This window comes from Protopterus annectens, chromosome 2.part0 (assembly GCF_019279795.1).
Source record: "Protopterus annectens isolate FY-2018-M chromosome 2.part0, PAN1.0, whole genome shotgun sequence".
Taxonomy (NCBI): Eukaryota; Metazoa; Chordata; order Ceratodontiformes; family Protopteridae; genus Protopterus; species Protopterus annectens.
This window is the reverse complement of record NC_056728.1, coordinates 306,875,299-306,901,784: the sequence shown is the minus strand read 5'-3', so window position 1 is coordinate 306,901,784 and position 26,486 is coordinate 306,875,299. Positions and strand designations below refer to the sequence as shown.

General features: G+C 41.6%; 1 protein-coding gene across 1 annotated transcript in view; it reads right to left on the bottom strand.

Moving 5' to 3' along the window:
• The window catches only part of GRAMD2B (GRAM domain containing 2B), a 1,158,381-nt gene that overhangs the window by 696,147 nt on the left and 435,748 nt on the right, over positions 1-26,486 (bottom strand). The window contains exons 5-6 of the mRNA XM_044060315.1: positions 14,335-14,516; positions 1,832-2,350 (exon numbers count right to left, since the gene is read on the bottom strand). Coding sequence (XP_043916250.1) covers positions 1,832-2,350; positions 14,335-14,516 — 701 coding nt within the window. The remainder of the gene's footprint in view (positions 1-1,831; positions 2,351-14,334; positions 14,517-26,486) is intronic.

Sequence of the window (26,486 nt, the reverse complement as noted above, 5' to 3'; positions counted from 1 at the left end):
ATAACAAGATCTAGCACTTACAAAACCCCATTACAATTAATATATTAATTTACTTAGAATTTATTCCATTACCTTCTATGTCAGTACATACAGACTTATTGTCCTTGAGAGTGGACCAGCGGAGCCAACCTACCCAGCAAAAACAGGCTTTCTTTAGTAACAGCACAAATCTACCAGATCCACTAGAGCAAGCGACTTAAACCTTAGCACGGATATAAATAGGACATGCTGGAGGGATAGATTTGTCACCCAGAGACTCCCTATGCTGTGGAATAAAATCCCGGTCCATGTGAGGCAGAGCACCTCGCTGACTCTGTTCAAGAGAAATCTTGACCGGTGGATGGGAGATTGTAGGTTTACCCCGGGAATCATCTCTGTGTCACTGCTGGACAGAGGCACAACAAACTAATGGGCACAGTATTTTTAACATAAGGGGTGGCGTAAGCCACAAAACTTTGGGCTAGGCTTATAAATGCCTTAGGGCAGATAGCCTAGTATAAACCTATGAACCTATGAATAGCAGAACATTTCATTTCTCTTTTGCCAGCTTTTCCCCCTCAGGCTACAGCCCTGCCTTAACTGTTTCTCTCTTATGACTCAGTGTGAATCCTATAATAACTATATTTGTTCTACAGACAGACACGGAGAAATGCTGCATCTAAAGAAATCCCAATCCCTCCACACCACATGAGACCTCAACCTCATTACCGAACATGCTGGAGGGGCAGGTTCATAACCCAAAGACTCCCCATGCTCTCGAATACACTTCCCATACATGTCAAGCAGAGCACCTCATTGATCCTCTTCAAGAGAAATCTTGATGAGTGGATGGGAAATAGAAAGTTCACCCCGGGGCTCACTCCAGTGGCTACTTGATAGAGGCACTGGGAACTAGCATTGGGCGGCATGATGCCAGGGCACTTCTATGGGCTAGGCTTGTAAAAGCTCCAAGGCCATTAGCCTAGTACACACTTATGACCCTATAAACAATTGTGCAGCTTTGCTTCTTATATTATAGCATGTCTACTCTTCATGTATTTACTTTGCACGGATACTGTTCTTTTGTACCTGTACTGTTGCAATATGAAATTCTCTTCTCATCATGTTTTCTTTTTTTTCTGCTTCAGTTGACAACAAAAGACCATAATTTATTTGTTTGTTTGTCATCTTTGTTTATCAAGGCTCTCCAACTGGGTATATCCTTTTCAGCAGTGACCCGGAGAGAAAAACTCCACATAGAAATTTAGATGAAACAATTACTTGGGTATAAAGATTTACAATATTAACAAATTTGAACAGAGACTATTTCAGAGATGGTACATTTCAAAGACACTTCAAAATAAAAGCATGATAAATTTTATTTCACTGCAATACAACTTGGAAAAAAACACCAACAGTAAATATTTAAAGAATTTTACAAATGATATTGGTAGGAGTTGCTGAAAACAGGACTCAAAAGTTCTTACAGATTAAAACAGGAGGTAAAAAAAAAGGGAGAATGAAAATTGTGTTGGAAAATATTAAATGAGTAAAGGAGAAAAAAAGGAAAAGGAATGGACAGAGAAGAGAATAAAAGGAAAGGAAGAATACATACATACATAGGCGATACTGTAGTTGAGGGGCTCACCAGATGCGCAGTAGCAAGCCCCGCCATAAACCCACACATTCATGAATATGCATTCCCTCCGAATGTACAACTCATGAAAAAGTGAATGGACATGTAATACAACAGTATACATAACAGTAAACTTTTACCAACATCTGTAATTAACAAGTTTTATTGCACTATAATCTGTAATTAACAAGTTTTGTATTATAATTATTATTATACCATAATCAGCAAAGAAACAAAACCGTGAAAACAAATGTCATCAGGATTTTTACTATGTAGCATTATAGTTCTCTTATCAGAGTCGGAATGCGATTCTCTTTTTGGTGCTGGTGGCACAGCTGACTCTTCCTCAGTGTCATTGGCAGAAGCTTTACTAAGAACAGCTTCTTGGAATTCATGTATGTGATTCAGTAAGTTAACAAATAAAGTATCAAAGTCATTGCCATATCTGCTCCTCCACATAAACTCGTCCAGGTAGCTAGGTACCACGTGTGGACGGGTGCCATTCATGCCCTTAAAGTGTCGCTTGCAGTTTGCCCACATGCCCTCCACAGCATTAGTGTGTGCACCCATCATAGGATTCACAAAGTTTTGTGAATGATTTACACACAGGTGCTTGTAATGCATACCTGGTATGGCTTCTATTCTCTTGTATGCTGCCCACTCATCAGAAACAATAACAGTGCCTGGCAACATGTTTCTGTAAAATGGGCAGCAAGGTGGCAGCATCTCTACGGTCTACAAAAGTCAGGTAACCATTTTTAGATGAGCAGTCATATATGCCAAATACCCATGTGTTCTCCTTTGCCAGGTTTCTGCCACGGTTATACTTGGCATGTACCAAGAGGCACTCGTCTATTTGCACTTCCTTCCCAGCACCCCCAAGAAGCATGGGGTCCCTGCATAAGTTTCCAGGAGCAGACATCACACAAAAATTGATACCAGTCCACCAAACATTTCACTGAGACAACTAGGTGGTCAGCAGCTGTTGTCACAGGTAACCTCCGAAGCCAGCGGTAGAGGATTTTCATCAGGGTTGTCAGAGGCAAATGACTTTTATTGAAAAAGGTTCCTGTCATCAGTCCTCTTCTTCTCCTGCACTTCTTGGCTCTACACCTCCATACATATGTGCCTTTATGAGGTATAAGGGCAGCCTTGCATCCACACTTGTGACAGGTTGTTGTCTCTGGAATGATGCTGAAGGACTGCAGGAAGGCAATCACATTCAGAATTGAAGAGGTAATTGCCTGAATGAAAGTGTCGTTGTACTTGGACATCTTGAATTCTCACCAAACAGTTTTATACAGCATTAACCTTTTGTTTTGAATGTAGTATGTATGTACATGTATGCACGTGCGATATTATTTTAACCGTTTGTGTACATTTAATATTTTACTGTTATGTATGCACGAGCAAATTAAATATGCTTGTCACTCAATTTGCGACACGCCCACTTCTGTGCGAAAGAAACTGGTGAGGCCCGCAACTACAGTATCGCCCATACATATAGGTGTACACACCAGACCACAAAAAATGATTAAGGATTACTTCTCCGACAAGGGTGGATAAGGATTTGATGATTACTTAATTACGTGCTAAACAGGAATGCAGCACTGACATGTTCTCTTATTAGTTAGACAGAATTAGATATTTGATTTGAAGGAGAGTCCAGAATGTTTTTGTTTAAAGGAGAGTGGAATGTCATTCCAGATTTTGGAACTGTAGAATGAGAAGAAAGAGTCACCTGTCATATTGTTTGATCAGGTGACTTGCAGACAAAGTTGATTGGCATGGTCTAGTCAAGGTGTACAAGTGAATGAGATTACCAAGGTTTGGACATTTGTCTGCTTTATAGATGAGATTGTGAGTTATGGGTAGCTGAGAGTATGAGAGATGGTGGGGGAGCTGGAGAGAGGCTAATTCTTGAGTACTGCACAATCAGTTCCATAAGGGTGTTTGTGGCAAATCAGGTAATTGTGTCATGGCAAATCAGGTAATTGTGTCATACCATGGGTCTATCTTGTTTATTAGGGTTGACTGAATGTTAGTAAATATTTGTGCTAAGTAGACAAGTGCAGGGAGGAGGAAAGTAGTGGCAACATATTTCCTTGCAGAGTTTGCCAAGAAAGGTTTGGCTCTATAGAGGGAGCCCAACTTTTGATGATTTTTTTTTTAATTAAATGCTGTATATGATAGTTGAACTTTAGATTTTTGCTCATGTATGCACCTAGCAATTTGGCATGTGGGACAAGTTAATTTTTTGTGTTATTAAATTATTCTTCTGAGGATTTAGCTACTTAGGAGTGAAAAGGATAATTCTGGGTGGTTAAAAAATAGTTCAGATTTTGTTAGCCATTTTTCTACTAAAATGAAGGAGTCCTGCATTATTTGTTATAAATTATCAAGGTTTTTTGCTGAGCAGATGATACTGGACTCATCTGTATATGGTATTAATGAGGTATTGTTGGTTATATTAGCAAAGCTGCTGATGAAGATGTTAAGAGTAGGGGCCAAGAATTGACCTTGGAGGACTCCTACTGTTATGGGGAGGAATGTGGAGAGGCTGTTTTGCCATATAACTGCTTAGGATCTGTCAGACTGATAACTTTGGAACCAGTTTAGAGCATGTCTGTTAGTCCTAGATGAGAAGAGTTTTTGTAGCAGAATGAAATGGGTGACAGTGTCGAAAGCCTTTAACAGTCAAGGAAGAGGGTTTATACAAGGGTTGCCTTCACTTCTGCTTACGTTAACAGTAATGATGAATTTAAGTAGTATAGTGCTGGTGCTGGAAACTGTGCTGAGAAGAGAATAGTAGGGAGAATTAAGTGATGTGACTAGAGTATCTGTATTTTAGTCTGCACTTTTCTAGAACTTTTGATAGAGGAGGTAATATGACAGGTCTATAGTTGGTGAAATCGCCACATTTGTGGAGGGGTAGTATATAGCATTTTTTCCAAAGTGAGGGGCTGTAGGTTAATTAAGATGGGGGGCTATTGCTTCTGGTAAACTGTTTTGTGCTAAAGTGGTGGGCTTTAGTTTTAGAAGGAGCTGTTTAATAGCTGTAATGGCAACTGGCTGGAAGGAGAAAGTATGTGGGAGGTTGGCAGGTATGGAGAAGAAGTGTTTAAGTTACTGAATAGAGTAGAGACTGAGTTTATAAATAGACTAGGGATGTGATTTGGGTAATCAGCATTTCTGGTAGTGGGTGTACGTTGTACAGAGGACCCACAGCTTAATATCAAATTTATGGAGGACCAAAAAGCTTTTGGGTTGGTATGAGATGATGTTTGGAAGTCTGAACAGCAGAGTACAGAGCTAACCATGCATGGAACTCAGAAATTCCATTCCAAATACTTCTGATGCTGATGTAAAGAATGTATACAGAGGAACCTGTATGATGATGAATAGTTGCTTGCACTGAATTTTGGAGGTCTACTGGTACTTGGTTTGGGTGTATATCTCCACTTAGTTGCAGGAGAAGTGGAGTGCGGTGGTACAGGGTAAGCATTTTACTTTGGTTTTATATTTGTGACCTAGACTGGGGTCAGTTTGCTTTGGAAAGTACAGATTGTATTTGAGTATACGGGAAGAGACTAGTTGTTATTACAGTATGACTGGAGAAGACAGGCTGATTTGTTTTTGTTGGAATAATGTATGTGTAGGTGGTATGACAATAGTTGTGTTGATACTAGAAAAGAAGATGAAGAGAAGGTAAGTGGGCAAGGAGTAAGAGTGGAAATAAAGAATTATCAGAGCATATAACAAGATGTGAGGAAGTTATGAAAGTTTAGTACAGGGTGGTGCAGGTTTCTACTAGTAGGGCTTATTAGTAGAGCGATTGCTACAAAACTAGGGAAAGGCATCAATATTAAAATAAATTAATTTCAAATTACAAGCAGCTCTGAAGCCTCTACACAAATGCTTTAGGGAGAATGATATTGATGGATAACATCAAGAAATCAGTGCACACAACTTTTGGTGCCAAGTTGTTCAAAGCCTCTTGGATGCTGAATAATTGCTCGCTTGCAAAGACATAACCATGGATTTCATCCTAATGACAGAGACTTTAAAGGCAAATAGGAATAAGGGTGCAAGTCATCCTGATATGACAGGTGTTTAAACCTCTGATTTGGTCTGCCTGCATTGGATCCACTCCAGTTTAGTGATTAAAAACTATTTGGTGCAGATCCTAAAGGTGCTACATATTCCAAAACAGAACTCCAAATAGAGGGGTCATAAGAATAGCTCCTTCATCCAGCTGCTCTACTTGTGGCCAGCATGTAACAAGTTTGCAGTTATTTTCCCAGTTTTCTTCCAGATGCTGCCATTCCCAAGCCATCATTCCCACTATTTGAATTGGACAGAAGGATCGCTATTCATGCACCGATCATTCTCATCCGTGTAGGGCGTTTCTCTTTTTCCCCACAGTTGCGAGTCTGTGGAGTTAGTATATGTAAGTAAGTATGTTCCATGCAGCTGGATGTTTTTTTTTGCTTCTTCACTTACTGTCATGACAGTATACTGAATGGCTGCTTGCATACTTCTCTCTTGAATGTCTGTATTTTGCCATCAAGAGGTAGTACTTTTACAAGGTAAAACTGAATCCATAAACTTGGGTGCGCTACATGGCACTTAGCAGCATAATAGTGTTTCAGCTTCCACTTTTTATGACATCAAGTCAAAAAATAAAAAAAGTGAATGCAGTACCAGATCGCACAACTGTTTTTATAAGTAAAATAAATAAGCGCTTTCGTCCCGAGCTTAATGTATTAGAAACTTCATCAGATTTGCAGTATTTCCTGTCACAGTAGTTTAAATCACTTAATAGCCATGACATCACATCCTACTGCTCTTAAAGTGCACCAGTACATCCAATGTAAATCTTATGTACTAGTTTGTTTCAACCTTATAAGTGTACATTTGACAATAAATTTCATAAATCATAAAGTTAAAAATTGAAAAATACAAACTTGACATACAATTAAATACATATATACAACCCGAAGTTCAAGTTATTTACAACATTAAAACTAACTAAAGTACCTATGCTTATAAAACCTTCAAAACAAGTTCTTCTAACATACTCCTATACAAGCAATTTCTATAATACACTTTTAAAATCATATTTCTCTCCCCAAAATAAAACAGTTCTGACGACATAAAAGTTCCTTTGTTAGTAAATGGCATTATCTTCTTAATGCCTTTAGTTTAAGAAGGCTACTAATGGACAAAAGTACAGTTTTGTACCTACCATAAATGTAGATGTTCGAAGATCCACATTGCTGCAGTCATAACTAGTGGGTAGTCCGCTGTCCTCGGTCGGCCCGAATACCAAAGTATTAGGCTGGCGTCGGTCATGGGCGCTCAGATCTGACGTCAGTGCGTCAAGGTATAAAAGCGCATGACCGACGTCATATCCTCAGTCTTTTCTTGCCCCAGATGTCAGAAGGCCCTAAAAAGAGAGGCCACAGCCAAAAATAGAAAAACACATGTACAAACAACCTGTATCACCCAAACCATACAACCACTCCAAACTACAGAGGGGAAGGAGGGAGGGTAAATTGGACTGCAGCAATGTGGATCTTCGAACATCTACATTTATGGTATACAAAACTGTACTATGTTCTTCATCTCACATTGCTGCAGTCATAACTAGTGGGTAGAATCCCAAAGCAAAGGTAAAGGGAGGCTGGCAAAATCATAAAGCATTGGGAGCTGCTAACATGCCCTGTAAGACTGCAGTGGCAAATCCAGCCCTAGATTTGGAATAAAGAGGGAGATGGTAATGCTTAGAAAAAGTGTGCACAGAACTCCAAGTAGCTGCCTCCAAAATATCTTTAGTAGCTACACCCCTTAAAAAAGCAGTAGAAGTGGCAGTAGCCCTAGTGGAATGAGGTCTGATTCCAGCCGGAATCTCCTTACCATGATGAGAATAACAAAAAGAAATACAATGGGCAATCCACTTAGAAATAGTTTGTTTTGAAATAGGTTTCCCCTCAGAGGCCAAAGCAAAAGAAAGAAACAATTGTTGAGACTGTCTGAACCTTTTAGTCCTGCTCAAATAATAACGTAACTGCCTGTGAATATCCAAAGTGTGCAAAATTTTCTCCCCTTTATTTTGGGGATCAGCATAAAAAGTAGGTAAATGAATAGATTGGTTCAAGGCCACATTTGAAACCACTTTAGGCATAAAAGTAGGGTTAGTACGCAGAGATACCCTTTCCTTATGAAAAATCAGGAAGGGTTCAACTGCCATTAGGGCCTGTAATTCAGATACCCTTCTAGCAGACGTAATGGCCAACAAAAAAGCAGTCTTCCAAGACAAAAACTTAAACTCAGACGTACCTGCAGGTTCAAAAGGAGGTAAAGTAAGTTTTTCCAACACAAAATTGAGATCCCAGGAAGGAGTAGGAGCTCTACGTGGGGGTCTTATGTTCTTTGCCCCTCTAAGGAATTGCTTAAACAAAGGATGAGAGAATAATGGTGGGTCACAGTCATAGTGAGCAGAAATGGCTGCAGCATGAACTTTTACAGAGGAGAAAGACAAACCCTTGTCCAATAATTCCGTAAGATATTGAAGAGAAACACTCAAATCAGGCCTGGAAACATCAAAGCTCTTTGCTTTGCTCCAAATAAAAAATCTCCTCCATTTATCTGCATAAACTTTCCTTGTACTAGGCCTTCTGGCCTCCAAAATAACATTCAAAACTTGTTGTGGAAGCTGCGACCCTCTAGGTTCTAGAACAGAATATGCCATGCTGTTAGATGCAGGGACTGAATCCTGACATTGAGTAAATGATTGCCTGCCCGAGACAAAAGGTGTGGAATTGAAGGCAAAGTCCAAGGAGGCTCCCTTACTAAACTCCTCAGCAGAGGGTACCAGTGCTGTCGAGGCCAATCTGGAGCTATTAGAATCATGGAGGGCTTGTCTTGTCTGACCTTCAAGAGCACCTTGGGAAGGAGAGGCAGAGGAGGAAAGGCATAGACGTGAAGATTGCTCCAACTGAATGATAGAGCATCCACTTTCCAAGCTGTTGGATGAAACATCTTTGTGCAAAACTTTGGCACCTGGAAATTTAGTGGAGAAGCGAACAGATCTATGTCTGGAGTCCCCCATAGCACTGTCAACTGTCGAAATACATGAGGATCCAATTTCCACTCGTGGGGATCCACCATCTGCCTGCTCAAAACATCTGCTAAGGAGTTCTGTGCTCCTGGCAGAAACCTTGCCTGAAGAGTGAGGTGCAAACTGAGAGCAGTCTTCCACAAAACCATAGCTTGCCTGCAAAGAGGGTACGAATGGGTTCCCCCTTGCTTGTTGATGTACCACATGACAGTTGTGTTGTCTGTTTGAATCAACACTTGTCCTGGGTGAAGTAGATCCTTGAAAGCCATCAATGCAAATTGGACTGCTAACATCTCCTTCAAGTTGATATGTAAATGTTGAAGTCTGGCAGGCCACGTGTCTTGAACCCATTTTCCATTGAAATGAGCTCCCCAAGCCTTGTCCGAGGCATCTGTCGTTAAGATCTGACTCACCTCTGGTCAGGTCACAGAGAGTTCCTTGTTTAGGTGACATTCCTGAGCCCACCACAAAAATTCCTTTTGAATGCAAGGTATTATCTGAATGACAGTGTCCAGATCGTGGCAATGTTGTGTCCATACATTTTTGAGATACCATTGTAGCTTCCTCATATGCAGTTTGGCATTGGGAAGCACCAGAATACAAGATGCCATGAACCCCAAGGCTTGAAGGACTGTCCTTGCAGTCAGCCTGGACCGTAGAGACAATTGTTGGAAGTAATGTGTAAGGTTTCTTTGTTTGTCCAGGGTCAAAAAGGCCATCTGGGAAGCTGTATTCAGTCTCACGCCCAGAAAGCACATTTCCTGAGAGGGTACTAGACTGGACTTTGTTTCATTCACAGAATACCCTAGGCACCTTAACACTGTCATAACATACTGTAGATGGTGAAGAAGCTTGTTTTTGTCTTGAGCAAGAATCAGGCAATCGTCCAAATAAGGATAAATTTGTATTCCTCTTAACCTTAAGAAGGCTATCACCGGAGCCAGAACCTTTGTGAACACCCTGGGAGCAGTAGATAAGCCAAAGGGCAATGCAGAGAACTGATAATGTAAAGTCCCAGCCCGAAAACGCAGGTATCTCCTGCAACTGGGCCTGATAGGAACATGAAGATAAGCCTCTTTGAGATCCAGAGTTACCATCCAGTGATCTTTGCCCAACAGAGGCAGAAGTTGTTGCAACGTCAACATTTTGAATTTTGGAATGTCCAGGTATGTGTTGAGGATAGATAAATCCAAAATTGGCCTCCAAGTGTTTCCTTTCTTTGGTACAAGAAACAGGCGAGAATAAAATCCTAGGCCCACTTCTGACAGAGGGACCTGCTGTATAGCCCCCATTTGAAGAAGTAAAGAAATCTGTTTGTGAGCCTCTACCCTTTGCTGAGGAGGAACGTCTGGCATGCCCTTGAAAGGAGGCAATGTGTGGAAATAAAACTTGTAGCCTCGGTCTATAATGTCCAACACCCATTTGTCCTGGGTGACCAAAAGCCAATTTTGCTTGAAGAGTGCCAACTTTCCTCCCAAAGGTGCTGCCAGACAGGAGGGATCTGGCAGCTGAAGATGCAGGTCATTGGGCCTGTTTACGAAAGGACTGGCCCCTGCCCTCACTTGTAGATTGTGCAGGGGAACTCCACGTTCTAGGCCTGAAAGAACTCTGAGCTCTACCCCTACCACGCCTAGATCTGCCCCTAGACTGTAAATCAGAAAAAGGGTAAGCCCATCCCTTAGTAGGCCAATTCCTGCTAAACTTAGGGGGCTGCACCTGCAAAAAATCCTTAACAGTCTGCAAAGACTTAGCCTTGTCTTCCATTTTCTTTAAGACAGACTCCACAGGAGAACCAAACAAAACTTCAGACTGTAAAGGAGCATCTAAAATCCTAGCTTTAACATGCTCTGACAAATTCTGATCCTTGAGCCAGGCGTGCCTGCGAATAACTGATCCAGTGGCAGCCACCCTGGAAGAAGCCTGTAAAGCATCGAAACCACACTGCAAAGAATGCTTACCCACCTGATCAGAGGCATGAACCAAATCCTGTAATTCCTTACACTCTATACCCTCTACCAAAGCATCTACCTTAGATTTTAACTGAGTAAGGAGAAAATTTTGGTACTTCAACATATGAAACTGGCAATTCAAAGCCCTCATTGCTAGAGTGGAAGAGGTGTACACTTTCTTACCCCACCTATCCAAAACTCTAGAATCTTTATCCATAGGAACTGGATTCTTTACAACAGAAGCCCTGACACCCTTAGGTCCCTGGCTAATAGTTTCTGGGTCAGCCCTTGGGCTCTTATACAGATATTTATGAGCCTCAGGCACTCTGTAATACCTATCTGGTTTAACTGGCGCAGGAGGCAAATAGTCTGGATTAAGGGAAGCCTCAGAGAAAACATCCTGAACAACATCCAAAACAGGAGGTATAGCTAAGGGCCGATGTTGTGGTAAAAAAAAAATTCCCTAAGCCTATTTTGGGAATCCGAGAAATCCTGGCCTTCCCATTTAAAATGTTCCCTCATAGAATGCAGGGTTTCTGAAAAAGAAAAATCCTCAGGAGGAGAAGCAGAAGGACTGGAATCCTCTGCGTCAGAATCAGAATAAGGAGGAAAATCCTGAGTGTCTTCAGCCGAAGACTCTGAGTAATCTGAAGCCTGTTCCAAACATTCTACCTCTGGCTCCACCCTAGGCCTCTTATCTGGAGGGGGCATAGAACCCCTGATTAAGGAAATTAAATCTTCTGCCATTTTAAGCATGTGCTTTTTAGGTACAGAACCTGCAGAACTAGGACTGACACCCGAGGAAGGCAAACCAGGCCTGCCCTTAGAAGGTACCTTAGAAACAGAAGGAGAAGGCCTAACCCCCTTAGGCAAAGAAGTGAGTACAGCAACCTGAGAGGCCCCCTCAGCCTGACCTGACTCCTGAGAGGCCATATCCTGCAAAATTAACGTCTCCCCCTGAGACTAAGCTGAAACTTCGGCTGGATCTACAGATTCCACCGTAGTTTCTAAAGAACCGGCATCCGGAACGGACGACTCATCCTGCTTGGCCCTTAACGATTTTTCCTTGCGCTTCTTAGCGGTAGCGGGCGTCGGAGGATCCGACGGCATATTGTAATTACACCGCTTACCGAAGACAAGCCTAGCGCAATCTAACCTACGTTTAATGGTGCGCTTATTAAACCTAGCACAAAAGCGACACCCGACTACGTCGTGCTCAGGCCCCAAACAAGGAATACAAAGAGTGGTAATCCCTATGCGGTATCTGTTTCCCACAAGAAATAAAATTATTCACTTTTTCTGACATCCAGAATTAACTAAGGCAAGAAAAAAACAAAAATATTCCCCAATGGGGTACTTAGCCCAACTTGGTTTCGGTCTGAAACTCAGAATACGAAAATTTCAGAACGCCGAACGGCACTTGCAAACGCTGCTTCTGCTTCGGACCATGCGGCAAAAAAGACTGAGGATATGACGTCGGTCATGCGCTTTTATACCTTGACGCACTGACGTCAGATCTGAGCGCCCATGACCGACGCCAGCCTAATACTTTGGTATTCGGGCCGACCGAGGACAGCGGACTACCCACTAGTTATGACTGCAGCAATGTGAGATGAAGAACATCTGTCATTTTGTCCTGGCCAATTTAGGGCATTTAAACGCAAATGCCATGCAAGTTCTAGTTTTTCCAACAAGTAATGCCAAGCACCCCTCTTTCTGATATTTTTAAGGATTCCTGGACTATAAATTTGAACCAGTGTCCAGGATTTCTGGAATTACGTTTAGCTAGGGTGTTAAATTCACACCCATCCCTTATATTTCTTAGGTGTTCGCCTATCTTGTTCTTCAATTTCCATTCCGTTTTGCCCATGTAAACATATGGGCAATTTTCACATATAGCACAATAAACCACCCTTTCACTACTGCAATTAGATCTCTCCTTGATATTTATTCGGACCCCATTTATTTCAAACCTACTAGTCTCCGGAATGTAAGGAAAAAACTTACATGTACCACATTTAAACATTCGCCCTTCCCTCTTATTTTCCTTTTGTTCTAGTAGATTTTTTTATTGTTAGCTCCCTTCCTGTATACACAGATAGGTTTCTCACCTAACAATTCCCTCATATGTTTTTCATTACTTAAGTTCCAGTTTTTCATTAAAATACTTTTAATTACAACTGCATCCCTAGAAAAAAGAGGTTAAAAAACTGGACTGGTAAGGTGTCATTACTTCTTCGGTGTTAGTAGTAACAGTCTGTCGCTCTACACTTAGATGTGTGGTTTGTTCTATGTTATTTCGTCTTCCTATTTCCACCAATTCTTCTATATTTACATTTCCTTGTCCTGGTCTAGTTTTTACATTCAAAATGCCCATTTTTCCTTTTTGTCATAACCTCATCCATTATTTTATCTATTAGTTCCATAGGGTAATCTCTTTTAATGAGCATTCCTTTTAACAGGTCACATTCCTTAATAAAATTTTCCCATGATATTATTATCCATGCTGCTCACACAAACTGCCCTTTTAGGACAGCTCTTTTTTGTGCCACGCGATGACCACTCTTAAAATGAAGAAAGCTGTTAGAATAGGTCTTCTTATGGAAAATTTCAGCTTGAAATCTTTCCTTCACACAGTTATTTTTTAATAAAATGTCCAAATATGGGATTTTACCTTCATCAATAGTACAAGTGAATTTTAAAAAGTCCATTGTACCATTAATATATTCTACAAAAGAAGCTGTTAACTCCTTTGGCCCTTTCCATAAAATAAAGATGTCATCCAGGTAACGTATATATGTATTACAATAAATGAAGAATGAGGATGTTCTTAAAACTCTTTTCTCCCATTCGACCATTATATTCGCATATAGGCCTCCACAACAGCAGCCCATAGCTACCCCTTCGTTTTGCAGATAATATTCCCCCTCAAATATAATAAAGTTATTTCTCAATACTAATTCCAGTATTTGCTCAAACATATTAATTTTATTCTGGGGGATCTTTTTGGACTATAAATAATTGCAAAATCACTCTATTCCAAGGTCGTGGGGTATAACTCTATATAGATTCACTACATCTATTGTTATGAATACAAACCGATTACTGTATTCTAATGCATCAATCTTCCTTAGGAAATCCCATGAGCCTATACAAATATAAGGTTCTCCCTTAATATATTTATTAAGTTCCTTGTCCAATAATTTTTCTAAGGGGTAAGTAATCGAACCTCTTGCATCCACCTTGGGCCTCAGTGGAGGTTGATGCAAGTTTTTGTGCATCTTAGGCACCCCGAAGATGACAGGTATTGTTGGAAATTCCACTGACAAATAGTCAAGTTTTTCTATTGTAATAAACCCATCAATGAACATATCTTGCAAGAAACCTCTAATTCTTCTAAGAACCATTCAAGTTCTTTCAGGGAACTTTTAACATAGGTTTCAGTATTTAGAATTTCTTGCATTTTATGATTATAGTCAATCTTATTTATTATAACAACCCCTCCACCCTTTGTCCGGCTTCATGAGTCTTTTGCTTTTATTACACATCAAAAACTCAAGTTCGAATCTTTCATCACAATTCAAATTGTCATCAAGTTTTTTTCCCCTATTTACATAACTTAATTCACATAAATCTAGTTCACAAACCTTTTCAAACATAGCTAGCAATGGATGGATAGGTGGGTTGTACGTGCTTGAAATTCTAAGTAGGTCTCGAATCTGTTCAACATTTTGAAACATAATGTTCAAGTTAAGTTTTCTCACATATTGTTTAAGATCTATTAAAGTATGTGCCAAGTTGGCAGGTTTGTTAGGTACAAATGTAAAACCTTTAGACAGTAAATCACATATAGTTACATTTATATTAAAATCAGAAAAATTATAAACTTTGAAGTCCTTTGAGCTATTTAGTTCAATACTCAATGTTGGAAGTTGAAACCCACTTCCAACAATAACGGTTTCAGGATTAATAATCTCTCTTCCAAAGTTCATGTTCTTAGTTGTAACATCTTTTAATGAGCATTCCTTTTAACAGGTCACATTCCTTAATAAAATGTTCTCATAATGTTACCATCCATGCTGCTCGCACAAACTGCCCTTTTAGGACATCTTCTTAAGGAAAATTTCACCAAGAAATCTTCTGTTCACATATTTTTTAATAAAATGTCCAAATACAGGATTTTATCTTCATCAATAGTACAAGTGAAGTTTAAAAAGTCCATTGTACCATTAATATATTCTACAAAAGAAGCTGTTAACTCCTTTGGCCCTTTCCATAAAATAAAGATGTCAGCCAGGTAACTGTTTTTCGTTTCTTGGTGGATGACATCAAGTCAGTTTACACTCTTGCCTTCCAGTCACCACTATCAATTTGCAATTCCCCTCAGTAAATATAGATAAAAACTGCAGCAAAGATGCAACAAAATTCCACTAAACCACCAGGGACAATTTTCACACTGATCTTATTCCTAGACAACATGGACACGAAATAAAATGAAAAACTGTTACTTAATGGAACAAAAATCTTGGGTACCATAAAAAACAGTATTTACCACTGCAAGCCAGAAAATGTCAAACTCTACATTATGAAGACTTTGCCAAGGTGTCAGAACTACAATGAATATCAAAAAAACAAAGCCCTAATACAATTACAGAAGCTGAAATATGCAAAACCTCAGAAGAAACCACCACAATTATTTCAGATACAGTTGAGGATCCTGGACTTTTTTTTATTTCCATTTTCTTTCAGCTAGAGGTACTGAACCATTCATTGTGGTCTCTATTGTGTCAGCATCTTTGGTATGGCATGGTAATTTGGAAGAGCATTGTAAATAATGGAGGCAGAAGTTCAACCTTTACGGTACTACCTCAGCTTTACCTGAAAAAAGTACAAGACATTCAAGTGGCCTAAATCTTACTACAGAGCAGCAATTTGACTTGGTTATCTTTACATACAAGCACTAGCTGTATTGCGAAACTAAAAAGAACTGGTCCTCACCATACAGTTTTCATTAGAAACCACTGCTGACTGCTATCGATGCCTATGAGACTGAATTAAGGCATAGAGCTGAACACTGTGAATATAATGAATCGCACAACTTGTTGCTTAGAGACAAAACCGTACATGGAATTAAAACTGACAAAAAATGTAAAATTTGTCAGAATCTGAACTGGTATTGGTGAAAGCTACAAATGTTTGTAGAACAACAGAGTTAACCAGTATTAAGATGAAAAAACTTGCTGAAGATTTAATTGCATGTAAAATTAAAATGAACTTGCAATCAAAGAAATGCTTCAAAGAGGATGGCAATGTTATGCACTAGTGCGATGATGCAGATAAATCAGGAAGCATCACTTTGTTAAAGGTTTATCGGCACAATAAAAAGTCACATGCAGCTCTGAGTGTGTAAGTGTAGTTACTTAAAGCATTTTTCTCCCAATACACGTCAGACATGACTAATGACTGTTAAGTCATTGACTTCAATTAATTTCCTAAATGACCCACACAAGGCAGGAGCTGTGGACACAGTCTTGGCACATAAATCATCAGTTTTATCAATGTAAAAATCACGGGACTGAAAAAGCTGCCCATAAATGAAAGTGGGAACCGAGGAGAATATGTTGCTGAAAGTCCATTCAGTCTACTGGGCTTGACAAGTTTAGCATCCAAATCAAAAACTATTACTTACTTATTCTAGTCAAGAACTGAAACTGGTGTGTCAGATTGCAGTGTGTTGTGTAGAAAAACAGAATCCAACTTATTTCAAGTTGCGTCATTAAAGTGACCTAATATATTCAGGTCTGCTTATGGACACTGGAGCATGTTAAAATGAATTAAGTGGACAGATGGAAGTACAAAACCTAGAGGTTACAGGAGAGTCAAAAACGGTTCTCACAGTTAATCAGTCAATGATTCACAGTGAACTAGACTAATGTTAGTCTAAGAATTTTATAATTCTCATGTTTGCACAGGCAGTAATTCGCACATTTATGCACTAAAGACTTCTATGCCTCAAAAGCAAAATGCAGTGTGCATTAACATGGGACTGCAGGGTGAAAACAAAAAAGTTAGCTCGTGTTTAATTTGATATTTTGGAACAATATGATGACTAATTTTACTGTATAGTGACACATAACCTGCACAATATAGTATCAAAATAAATCATGAAGTAACACCACTTAAGTATATAACATGGAAAGTGCCAGTTGCACCACAGAAATATTAATAACTGAAATTGATTATATGGGTGTAACAAGCAATCTGGAACCACACAACACAGGAACAATAGGGAAGCTGTGGTTAACCCTCATAAAATTCACACTGGCATTGACCCATGACCCTAGAATAAGGCAGTTTTAACTTAGAATTATCCTCTGAATTATTCCCCTGAAAACATTGGAAGAAGTGTTCTATCTGATGCCAAAGGTAAAATTTAATTTCCAGTTATCAGTGCCAATGAAGGGTTTGACAACTCGAACTGTATCCTGACACCTCCTGACTTTGTACTTTTCAACACTCTAGATACAGATTTTTCAGGATGCCATTTGGAATCTCATTTCCTTCAGTATTTCACTGGGCACTGGCCTACATTAATACTGTAAAAGATGTTTTTTGGGGCATGCTTTTGCAGCCCTGCTTCACCCTGACAGGCTTCCTCAGTGTCCCTTGTCCATTGCTGAGTCCATCAGTCATTCCACTTCTACTGCCTGACTACACATAACTCAAAAACGAAGCCACTGCAGACCCTAAGGGTGTCATGGCGTGTGGAGGGGTACTGTTGTCTACCATCTGCTGGAGGGTTATTTTAAAGCCTAACCCTAGTTTTTATTCCCTACCTTCTGGTTGTGTGGTTACATCATGGGGCATGTGTGCAATAGGAACATGTGATATTTCGCTCCAGCCTCCATGGAAGTTTCAGTCAGGTTCCCATCCTGATCTCTCAGACTACATCCCCCACTTGCCCAATCTAAAGCCTTCACCAGGGATGCCACGTGGAATATACCCACAACAGTTCTCCCCCTGGGTAATGCACACCCCCATCCCTCTCTGCCACACCTTCAATCAACTCAGCTGCTACTCGAACCTCAGTCAACTCAGCTGCTACTCGAACCTCAGTCAGCTGAGCTGTAATTAGGGCCTTCTCTCTCTATGCCACGAGAGTGACTTCATACTGTAAATGACTATTGATGATTTTCTGGTGTGGGGTGAAACCACAGAGCAACACTGTGTAAGATTAATGCACTTGCTTGAGTGACTACGACTCAACCTAAAACTTAACAAGGACTACAACTCGACCTAAAATTTAGCAAGGACAAATACCAGCATTATGCCACTAAAATCAAGTATATGGGACATGTTCTAACCAGTTAAGGTATTCACCCACATCCTGAAGTAGGGGCATTAGTCCAAAGGAAAAGTGTCTGTGATAAACTTTGTGTTGAGATTTTTGAGTATGCTGCATGCTGCAGTACCTATCAAACTTTATACCAAATCTGTTTGAAGTGACAATCCCATTAAAGCAGTTATTTGAAAAGGATACCTCAGAGCATTAGGAACAGAAGCAAAAGATGAGTTTTTTGCTGAATAAGAACTCAGTGACGGAGGCCCTGACATTACACTAATATTATGCAACCAACAATGTTGCAGGTTGATGCCAATCAGTCTGGCCCTGGAGCATTACTATGCAATGACGGCAAACTGTGGCATGCAGTCAACAGCACGGCCTGCACACAGGATGCTCGAGAACTGACTAATGCACAGGCCTGCACACAGGATGCTCAAGAACTGACTAATGCATAGGGCTGCACACAGGAGGCTGGAGCACTGACTAATGCACAAGCCTGCACACAGGAGGTCCGAGCACTGACTAATGCATAACCCTGCACACAGGAGCCCGGGCACTGACTAATGCACAGAACTGCACACAGGAGCCCGGGTTCTGACTAATGCACAGGGCTAAACACAGGAGGCCGGAGCACTGACTAATGTACAGCCCTGTACACAGGAGGCTGGAGCACTGTCTAATGTAGAGGTCTGCATACAGGAGGCCAGAGCACTAATCTACAGGCTTGCTATGTGCAAACTGATGTAGAGCTACTAGCCATTGTTCAGGGATGTGAAATATTCTGTGAAATCATCTATGCCAGAGCAGTTACAGTGGAAAAGGACCACATGCCATTACAGAGCACCTTCTGCAAACTTTTGCAGGAGACAACAGTACAGTTTTGTACCTACCATAAATGTAGATGTTCGAGTGTCTTCACTGCTGCAGTCATTACACTTGGGTTATCCTGCCGTCAGGCGGGCCTGCAGTCGGCCTGAGTTCCAAAGTCTTGGTCCGGCGTCGGTTGCTGTTGCCTCTTCCCTGACGTCAGTGTGCCAGGGGTATACAAGTAGCAGCTGATGCCATTTTCTTCAGTTTTTCTTGCCCCAGATGTCAGGTGCCCCCAAAAATGGTAGGCAATACATACTGCTAATAAAACATACAAAAAAGGTAAAAAATAAAACCTTCATTAACCAGCAAATACACCACATAGGTAGTATAGGTTAGTCCCAGATAAGAAAGAGGGGCTGGCGGGTGGGTAACCTGGACTACAGCAGTGAAGACGCTCTACGTTTATGGTAGGTACAAAACTGTACTATGTTCATCGTGTTTCACTGCTGCAGTCATTACACTTGGGTAGAATCCCAAAGCTGAGTTTGGGTGGCTGGCTCTATAGAGTCTATAGAGGATATGATGTGGCTATGAGGCCCTGCAGCACTGCAGTGGCAAAGCCAGCTCTGGATCTAGAATAAAGAGGCAAATGGTAATGTTTGGTAAAGGTGTGCACTGAACTCCAAGTTGCAGCTTCCAAGATATCTTTGGTAGTACTCCTCTAAGGAAGGCAGTAGAAATGGCAGTTGCCCTGGTGGAATGTGGTCTAATATTACTAGGTACAGGTTTCCCATTTTGTGTGTAGCAGAGCTGGATACAGTGCCCTATCCACTTTGAAATGGTCTGCTTTGAAATTGCCTTTCCCTGTCAACCTGCAGCATATGATACAAACAAGTGTTCAGATTTTCTGAAAGCTTTTGTTTTGTCCAAGTAGAAGCGCAATTGCCTGTGTATGTCCAAGGAATGCAGAAGTCTCTCCCCTTTATTTTGGGGATTTGGATAAGGATAAAATGTTGGCAAGTGAATAGATTGGTTAAGAGCCACACTGGAAACCACCTTAGGCATAAAGGAAGGGTTTGTTCTTAAAGAAACCCTGTCTTTGGTGGAAAATGATAAAAGGCTCTACTGCCATTACTGCCTGCAGTTCTGAGACTCTTCGTGCTGAGGTTATTGCCAGAAGCAGAGCAGTTTTCCATGATATATATGTTTTAGCTCTGCTGAATTGGCTGGTTCAAAAGGAGGCAAAGTGAGCTTTTCCAAAATGAAATTTAGGTCCCAAGTTGGTGTTGGCGCTCTCCGGGGCAGTCTTATGTTTTTAGCCCCTCTGAGGTACTGCTTTAGCAAAAGGTGAGAAAAAATAGGAGGATCTGTGTTTTAATGAGCCAAATGGCAGAAGCATGAATCTTAATGGATGAGAAGGATAGTCCTTTGTCCAGCATCTCAGTCAAGTATTGTAGTATCTAAGGAATGTTAGGGACCAGAGGATCAAGGTTTTGAGCCTGGTTCCAGGCACAGAATCTCTTCCACTTTTCTGAATAAGATTTCCTGGTGCTAGGCCTCCTGGCCTCCAAAATGATATCCATAACAGCTTTAGAGAGAGAAGTTGTCTGTTTGGTTAATGAATCTGCCATGCAGCCAGGTTTAAGGTTTTGAGCTGACTGTGCAGTATCTGATTGTTTTGCTGAGTCAGAAGGTGTGGAATTTGAGGCAAAAATCCAAGGTGGGCCTTGAGTTAAGTTCTTTAAGATTGGGTACCAATGCTGGTGTGGCCAGTCTGGAGCAATCAGAATCATCTGTGGTTTGTCTTGTCTGGCTTTTAGGAGTACCTTTGAAAGGAGAGGCAGTGGTGGGAAGGCATAAACGCTTAGGCTTTTCCAGCTGAACGAAAGAGCATCCACTTTCCATGCTTGTGTGTGATAAGTCCTTGTGCAGAATTTTTGTACTTGGCAATTCAATGGGGAGGCAAAGAGATCTATGTCCGGGCATCCCCATTTTTGCATTATCATGCTGAAAACTTGTGGATTTAATTTCCACTCGTGAGGATCCATGATGTTTCTGCTTAGGTTGTCTGCCAGAGTATTTATCTTTCCTGGCAGGAATCGTGCTTGCAGATGAACTTCATAAGTTACAGCCGTGTTCCACAAGGTCATGGCTTGCCTGCATAGGGGGTAAGAATGAGTGCCCCCTTGCTTGTTTATGTAACACATCACTGTGGTGTTGTCTGTCCTGACTAATAATTGTCCTGGATGTAGAAGGTCCTTGAAAGCTGTTAGGGCATTTTGTAAAGCCAACATCTCTTTTTGATTGATGTGAAGAGGCATTTGTTCTGTGGTCCATTTGCCCTGAATACATTTTCCTGCCATGTGTGCTCCCCAGGCATAATCCGAGGCGTCTGTTATAGTCTGCCTGGCTGTGGGAAGAGTGAAAGGCTGACCCTTGTTGAGGTGACATGCCTGTGCCCACCATCGAAACTCCTGTTATAGGCAGGGAATTAGAGGTATTACTGTCTCCAAGCTGTAAGAATGTTGAGACAAACACTTTTTAGGTATCATTGTAATTTCCTCATATGCAGCCTTGCATATGGAATTAGTAGAATACAGGATGCCATGAATCCCAAGGCCTGCAGAATTTTTCTTGCAGGGAGTTGGGACTTTGTTGCCATCAATTGAAAAAACTGAGTCAGTTGTCCTTGTCTGGTGTGAGATAAGCCATCTGGGTCATTGTATTTAAGCTGGCACCCAGGAATATTATCTCTTGTGAGGGCACTAGTTTTGATTTCTTTTCATTTACTGTGTACCCTAGGCAACTTAACAATCTTTTTACGAATGCCAGATGCTGTAGAAGAATGTCCTTGCTCTCTGCTTGAATCAGACAGTCATCCAGATATGGGTATATTTGAATTCCTTTTTGTCTGAAAAATGCAATTACTGGTGCCAGGCACTTGGTAAAGACCCTGGGCGCAGTAGATAAGCCAAAGGGCAGTGCAGAGAATTGGTAGTGCATTGAACCAGCTATAAATCTGAGGTATCTTCTGCAATTTTGTCTGATAGGGACATGCAGATATGCCTCTTTGAGGTCCAAAGTAACAAGCCAAGCTTTCTTGCCCAACATGGGAAGGAGCTGTTGTAGTGTCAGCATTTTGAATTTCGGAACATCCAGGTAAGTATTTAGAGTGGAAAGGTCCAGAATGGGTCTCCAGGCTTTGTTCTTTCTGGGTACCAGGAAGAGTCTTGAATAAAATCCTTGTCCTTTTTCCTGCTGTGGTACTTTTTGAATAGCTCTCATGTCCATGAGAGCTGCAATTTGTTTTTGTGCCTCTGCCCATTGATTTTGTGGCAGGTCTGGCATTCCTTTTAGCCTTGTGAAAGTGGAACCTGTAACCTTGAGACACAATATTCAGCACCCATTTGTCTTGGGTGATTGCTTGCCAGTTTTGAGAAAAAAGTGCTAGTTTCCCCCCCTAAGGGAACTGCCAAAAGGTAAGAGTTTGGCATTGGAAGGGGGGAGTCATTGGGACTGTTTCCTGTAAGGTTGTGACTTATCCTCACCTTGTTTTGGGTTTGAAGCACCCCACTGTCGTGGTCTGTAAGAACTTTGTGGCTGAGATCTGCCTCTTGGGCGTCTGTATCTGCCTCTTTGTGGCCTGTCTGACACTGGAAAGGACCAATTCTTAGTAGGCCAATTTCTGCTAAATCGTGGTGGCTGTACCTGTAAGAAATCCTTTACTGTTTGCATAGATTTTGCCTTATCCTCCATTTTCTTTAATACTTCTTCTGCCTTAATACCAAATAAATTCTCTTGCTGCAAAGGACCATCCAATAATTTTGCCTTAACATGATCTGGTAAACTTTGTTCTTTTAACCAAGCATGCCTTCGAACCACAGATCCTGTAAAGTACAGTTTTGTACCTACCATAAATGTAGATGTCCGAGAGGAATGCATCTGCAGTCCTAACAAATGGGTTGTCCTGCCTCAGGCAGCCCTTCGGTCGGCCGGATTCCAAAGTCTGGGTCTGGCCTCGGCTGATGTCGCACTTCACCCGACGTCACTGCTACTGTCGATTGGGTATAAAGGCATCAGCCGACGCCATTTTCCTCAGTGTTTCTTGCCCCAGATGCCAGGTGCCCTCTAGGAAGGCTAAATTTGGATAAATGCAAATGATTCCAAATAGTAGAGAGCAAACAACAAATAAACATGTATGTACATATATACAAACAAATACACCATAATAGATTCCCCCAGCTAGATACAAGATGGGTAAATACCCTAGGAGTACCACAGAGGGGAAGGAGGGCGGTTAATCCTGACTGCAGATGCATTCCTCTCGGACATCTACATTTATGGTAGGTACAAAACTGTACTATGTCCTTCAAGGATGCATCTGCAGTCCTAACAAATGGGTAGAATACCATAGCCAAACTGGGGGAGGAGGCACTAAGAAGATTATGGTGTAGTTAAGATCCCTTGCAAAACAGCAGTGGCAAAACCTGCTCGGGATCTGGAGTATAAAGGCAGATTATAATGCTTGGCAAATGTATGCACGGAGCTCCAAGTAGCAGCCTCTAAAATGTCTTTGGTAGCCACTCCTCGTAAGAAAGCTGTAGTAGTGGCTGTAGCCCTTGTGGAGTGAGGTCTGATGTTTTCTGGAGTTGTCTTCCCATGAAAGGAGTAACAAAATCTAATGCAATTTCCTATCCATTTTGAGACTGTCTGTTTTGAAATTGCTTTTCCTTCCATTCCTGCTGCATATGCTACCAGAAGCTGGTCAGTTTTCTATTGCTCTTGGTTCTGTCCAGGTAGTAGCGCAATTGTCTGTGTACATCCAAGGTGTGCAGTAGTCTTTCCCCCCTGTTCTGTGGGTTGGGGAAGAATGTTGGTAGGTGGATAGCTTGGTTCAATGATACCCTGGAGACCACCTTTGGCATAAAAGTAGGGTTAGTTCTCAAGGACACTCTATCCTGATGGAAGATAAGGAAGGGCTGTACTGCCATTAATGCCTGTAATTCAGAAACCCTTCTTGCTGAGGTGATTGCAAGCAGGAAAGCAGTTTTCCAAGATAAGAACTGTAATTCTGCTGTTGCTGCTGGTTCAAAAAGGGGAAGAGTTAACTTTTCCAGCACAAAGTTCAGGTCCCATGTAGGCAGAGGTGGCTTCCTTGGAGGCTTTACATTTTTGATTCCTCTCAGAAACTGCCTGAGTAGAGGATGAGAGAAGACTGGAGGATCCATGTTGTATTCTGCTGAAATTGCTGATGCATGAATCTTGATGGAGGAGTAAGGCAGGCCATTGTGGAAAAGCTCTGCTAAATATTCCAGGATGTTAGCTATGTTTGCCAATGATACATTTTCTCCTTTTGCTGCACTCCAAATGAGGTATCTTTTCCATTTTGCTGAATAAGTCTTCCTTGTGGAGGGTCTGCGAGCCTCCAGGATAATGTCTTTAACCCTCTGAGATAGTTCTGGGTTATTTTGTCTCATGTAAGATTCCAAGCAGCTAGCTGCAGTGTTTTCAAGTTTGGATGTAGGATCTTGAAGTCGTTCTGTGTTAGCAGCAGAGGAACTAGAGGTAGAGGCCATGCGTGTGTCCGAGACATACTTCTCAGAAGCGGGTACCAATGCTGCCTCGGCCAGTCTGGAGCTATCAGTATGATCCTTGGGTGCTCTTCTTTGATCTTCAGTAGCACTTTGTGTATCAAAGGTAGAGGTGGGAATGCATATGCTGTTAGGTTTTCCCAACTGAAGGATAGGGAGTCCACCTTCCAAGCAAGTGGGTGGTATGTCCTTGTGCAGAATTTTCTCAATTGGTGGTTGTGTGGGGATGCGAACAGGTCTATTTCTGGTAGCCCACATTTCTCTGTAATGGTTTTGAAGATGTCCGGATGCAGCATCCATTCGTGGGCATCTGTGGTAGTTCTGCTTAATGTGTCTGCTAAAATATTTTCTTTTCCTGGCACAAATAAGGCCTGGAGCTGAATGTTGAGGTTCAGGGCCACATTCCACAGGTCCATTGCCATCCGGCATAGAGGATATGAATGTGTGCCTCCTTGCTTGTTGATATACCACATAACTGTGGTGTTGTCCGTCCTTATCAGCAAATGACCCTGTTGAAGGAACGGTCTGAATGTCTGAATTGCCTGTTTCACTGCCAGCATCTCTTTTTGATTTATGTGTAGGTTCAGTTGATCCTGTGTCCATAGGCCTTGTATGCACTTGTCCGCCATGTGTGCCCCCCAACCAAGGTCTGAGGCGTCCGTGGTGATAGTCTTGCTTGGGTGGGGGCTGTGGAAAGGCAGTCCCTTGTTCAAATGACAGGCCTGAGCCCACCACAGGAATTCTTGCTTCAGGCATGGAATTATTGGAATTTGGGTTTCTAGGCTGTGCTTGTGCTGAGACCATAAATTCTTTAGGTACCATTGCAACTTCCTCATATGCAGTCTGGCATGTGGGATCAATATTATGCAGGATGCCATGTAACCCAGGGCTTGCAGGATTTTCCTTGCTGTAAGCTGGTTCTGAGTTGTTAATGCCTTGAAATAGAGTGGTAGTTGCTTTTGCTTTTCTGCTGTGAGAAATGCCATTTGATTTGCTGTGTCCAGTTCTGCACCCAAGAATGTAATCCTTTGGGATGGTACCAGCCTTGACTTTTTTATGTTGACTGTGTATCCCAAGGCCTACAGTAGGTGAATAACTTTTTCCAAATCTTTTGTTAATTTGATCTTGTTGTCCGCTTGTAGCAGGCAGTCGTCCAGGTATGGATAAATTTGAATTCCCTGAAGCCTGCAATGAGCAATTACTGATACCAGGCATTTCGTGAATACTCTGGGCGCAGTAGATAAGCCAAAGGGCAATGCTGAGAATTGATAATGCTCTGATCCTGCAAGAAATCTGAGGTATCTTCTACAATCTGGTCGGATAGGGACGTGCAGGTATGCCTCCTTGAGATCTAGGGTCACCAGCCAAGCCTCCTTGCCCAGCATGGGAAGAAGGTGCTGTAGAGTCAGCATTTTGAATTTTGGAACAATGAGATATGTGTTGAAAGCGGACAGGTCAAGAATAGGCCTCCATTGGTTTTCTTTTCTTGGCACCAGGAAAAGTCTGGAATAAAATCCTTGTCCTTGTTCCATAGCCGGTACCTTTTCTATAGCTCTCATCCTTAGTAAGTGGTTGATTTGTTGTAGAGCGTTTGTCTTTTGGTTTGGAGGTAGGTTTGGCATTCCTCTCTTCCTTGGTAGAGTATGGAAGTGAAACCTGTAACCTTTGTCTATTGTCTGTAAAATCCATTTGTCTCCTGTAATGTAATGCCAGTTTACTGAGAATAAGGCTAGCTTTCCGCCTAAGGGTGCTTCCAGTTGTTCCCTGGTAGGCGGTATCAGAGCCAAGTCACTGTGACTGTCCTGTGGAAGTGGTAGTAGCTGGATCTGTGGCAGTACTTCTCTGGTTGTTAGGCTGCCACTGACGTCCCCTGTAGGCACCTCTGGATTGACCTCTGCCTCTTGAGCGCCTATTTCTGCCTCTCTGTGCTCTGGTGTCTGGAAAGGACCAATTCTTCGAAGGCCAATTTCTACTAAACCTAGGAGGCTGGACCTGTAAGAAGTCCTTGACTGTTTGGACAGATTTTGCTTTTTCCTCCACCTTCTTTAACACT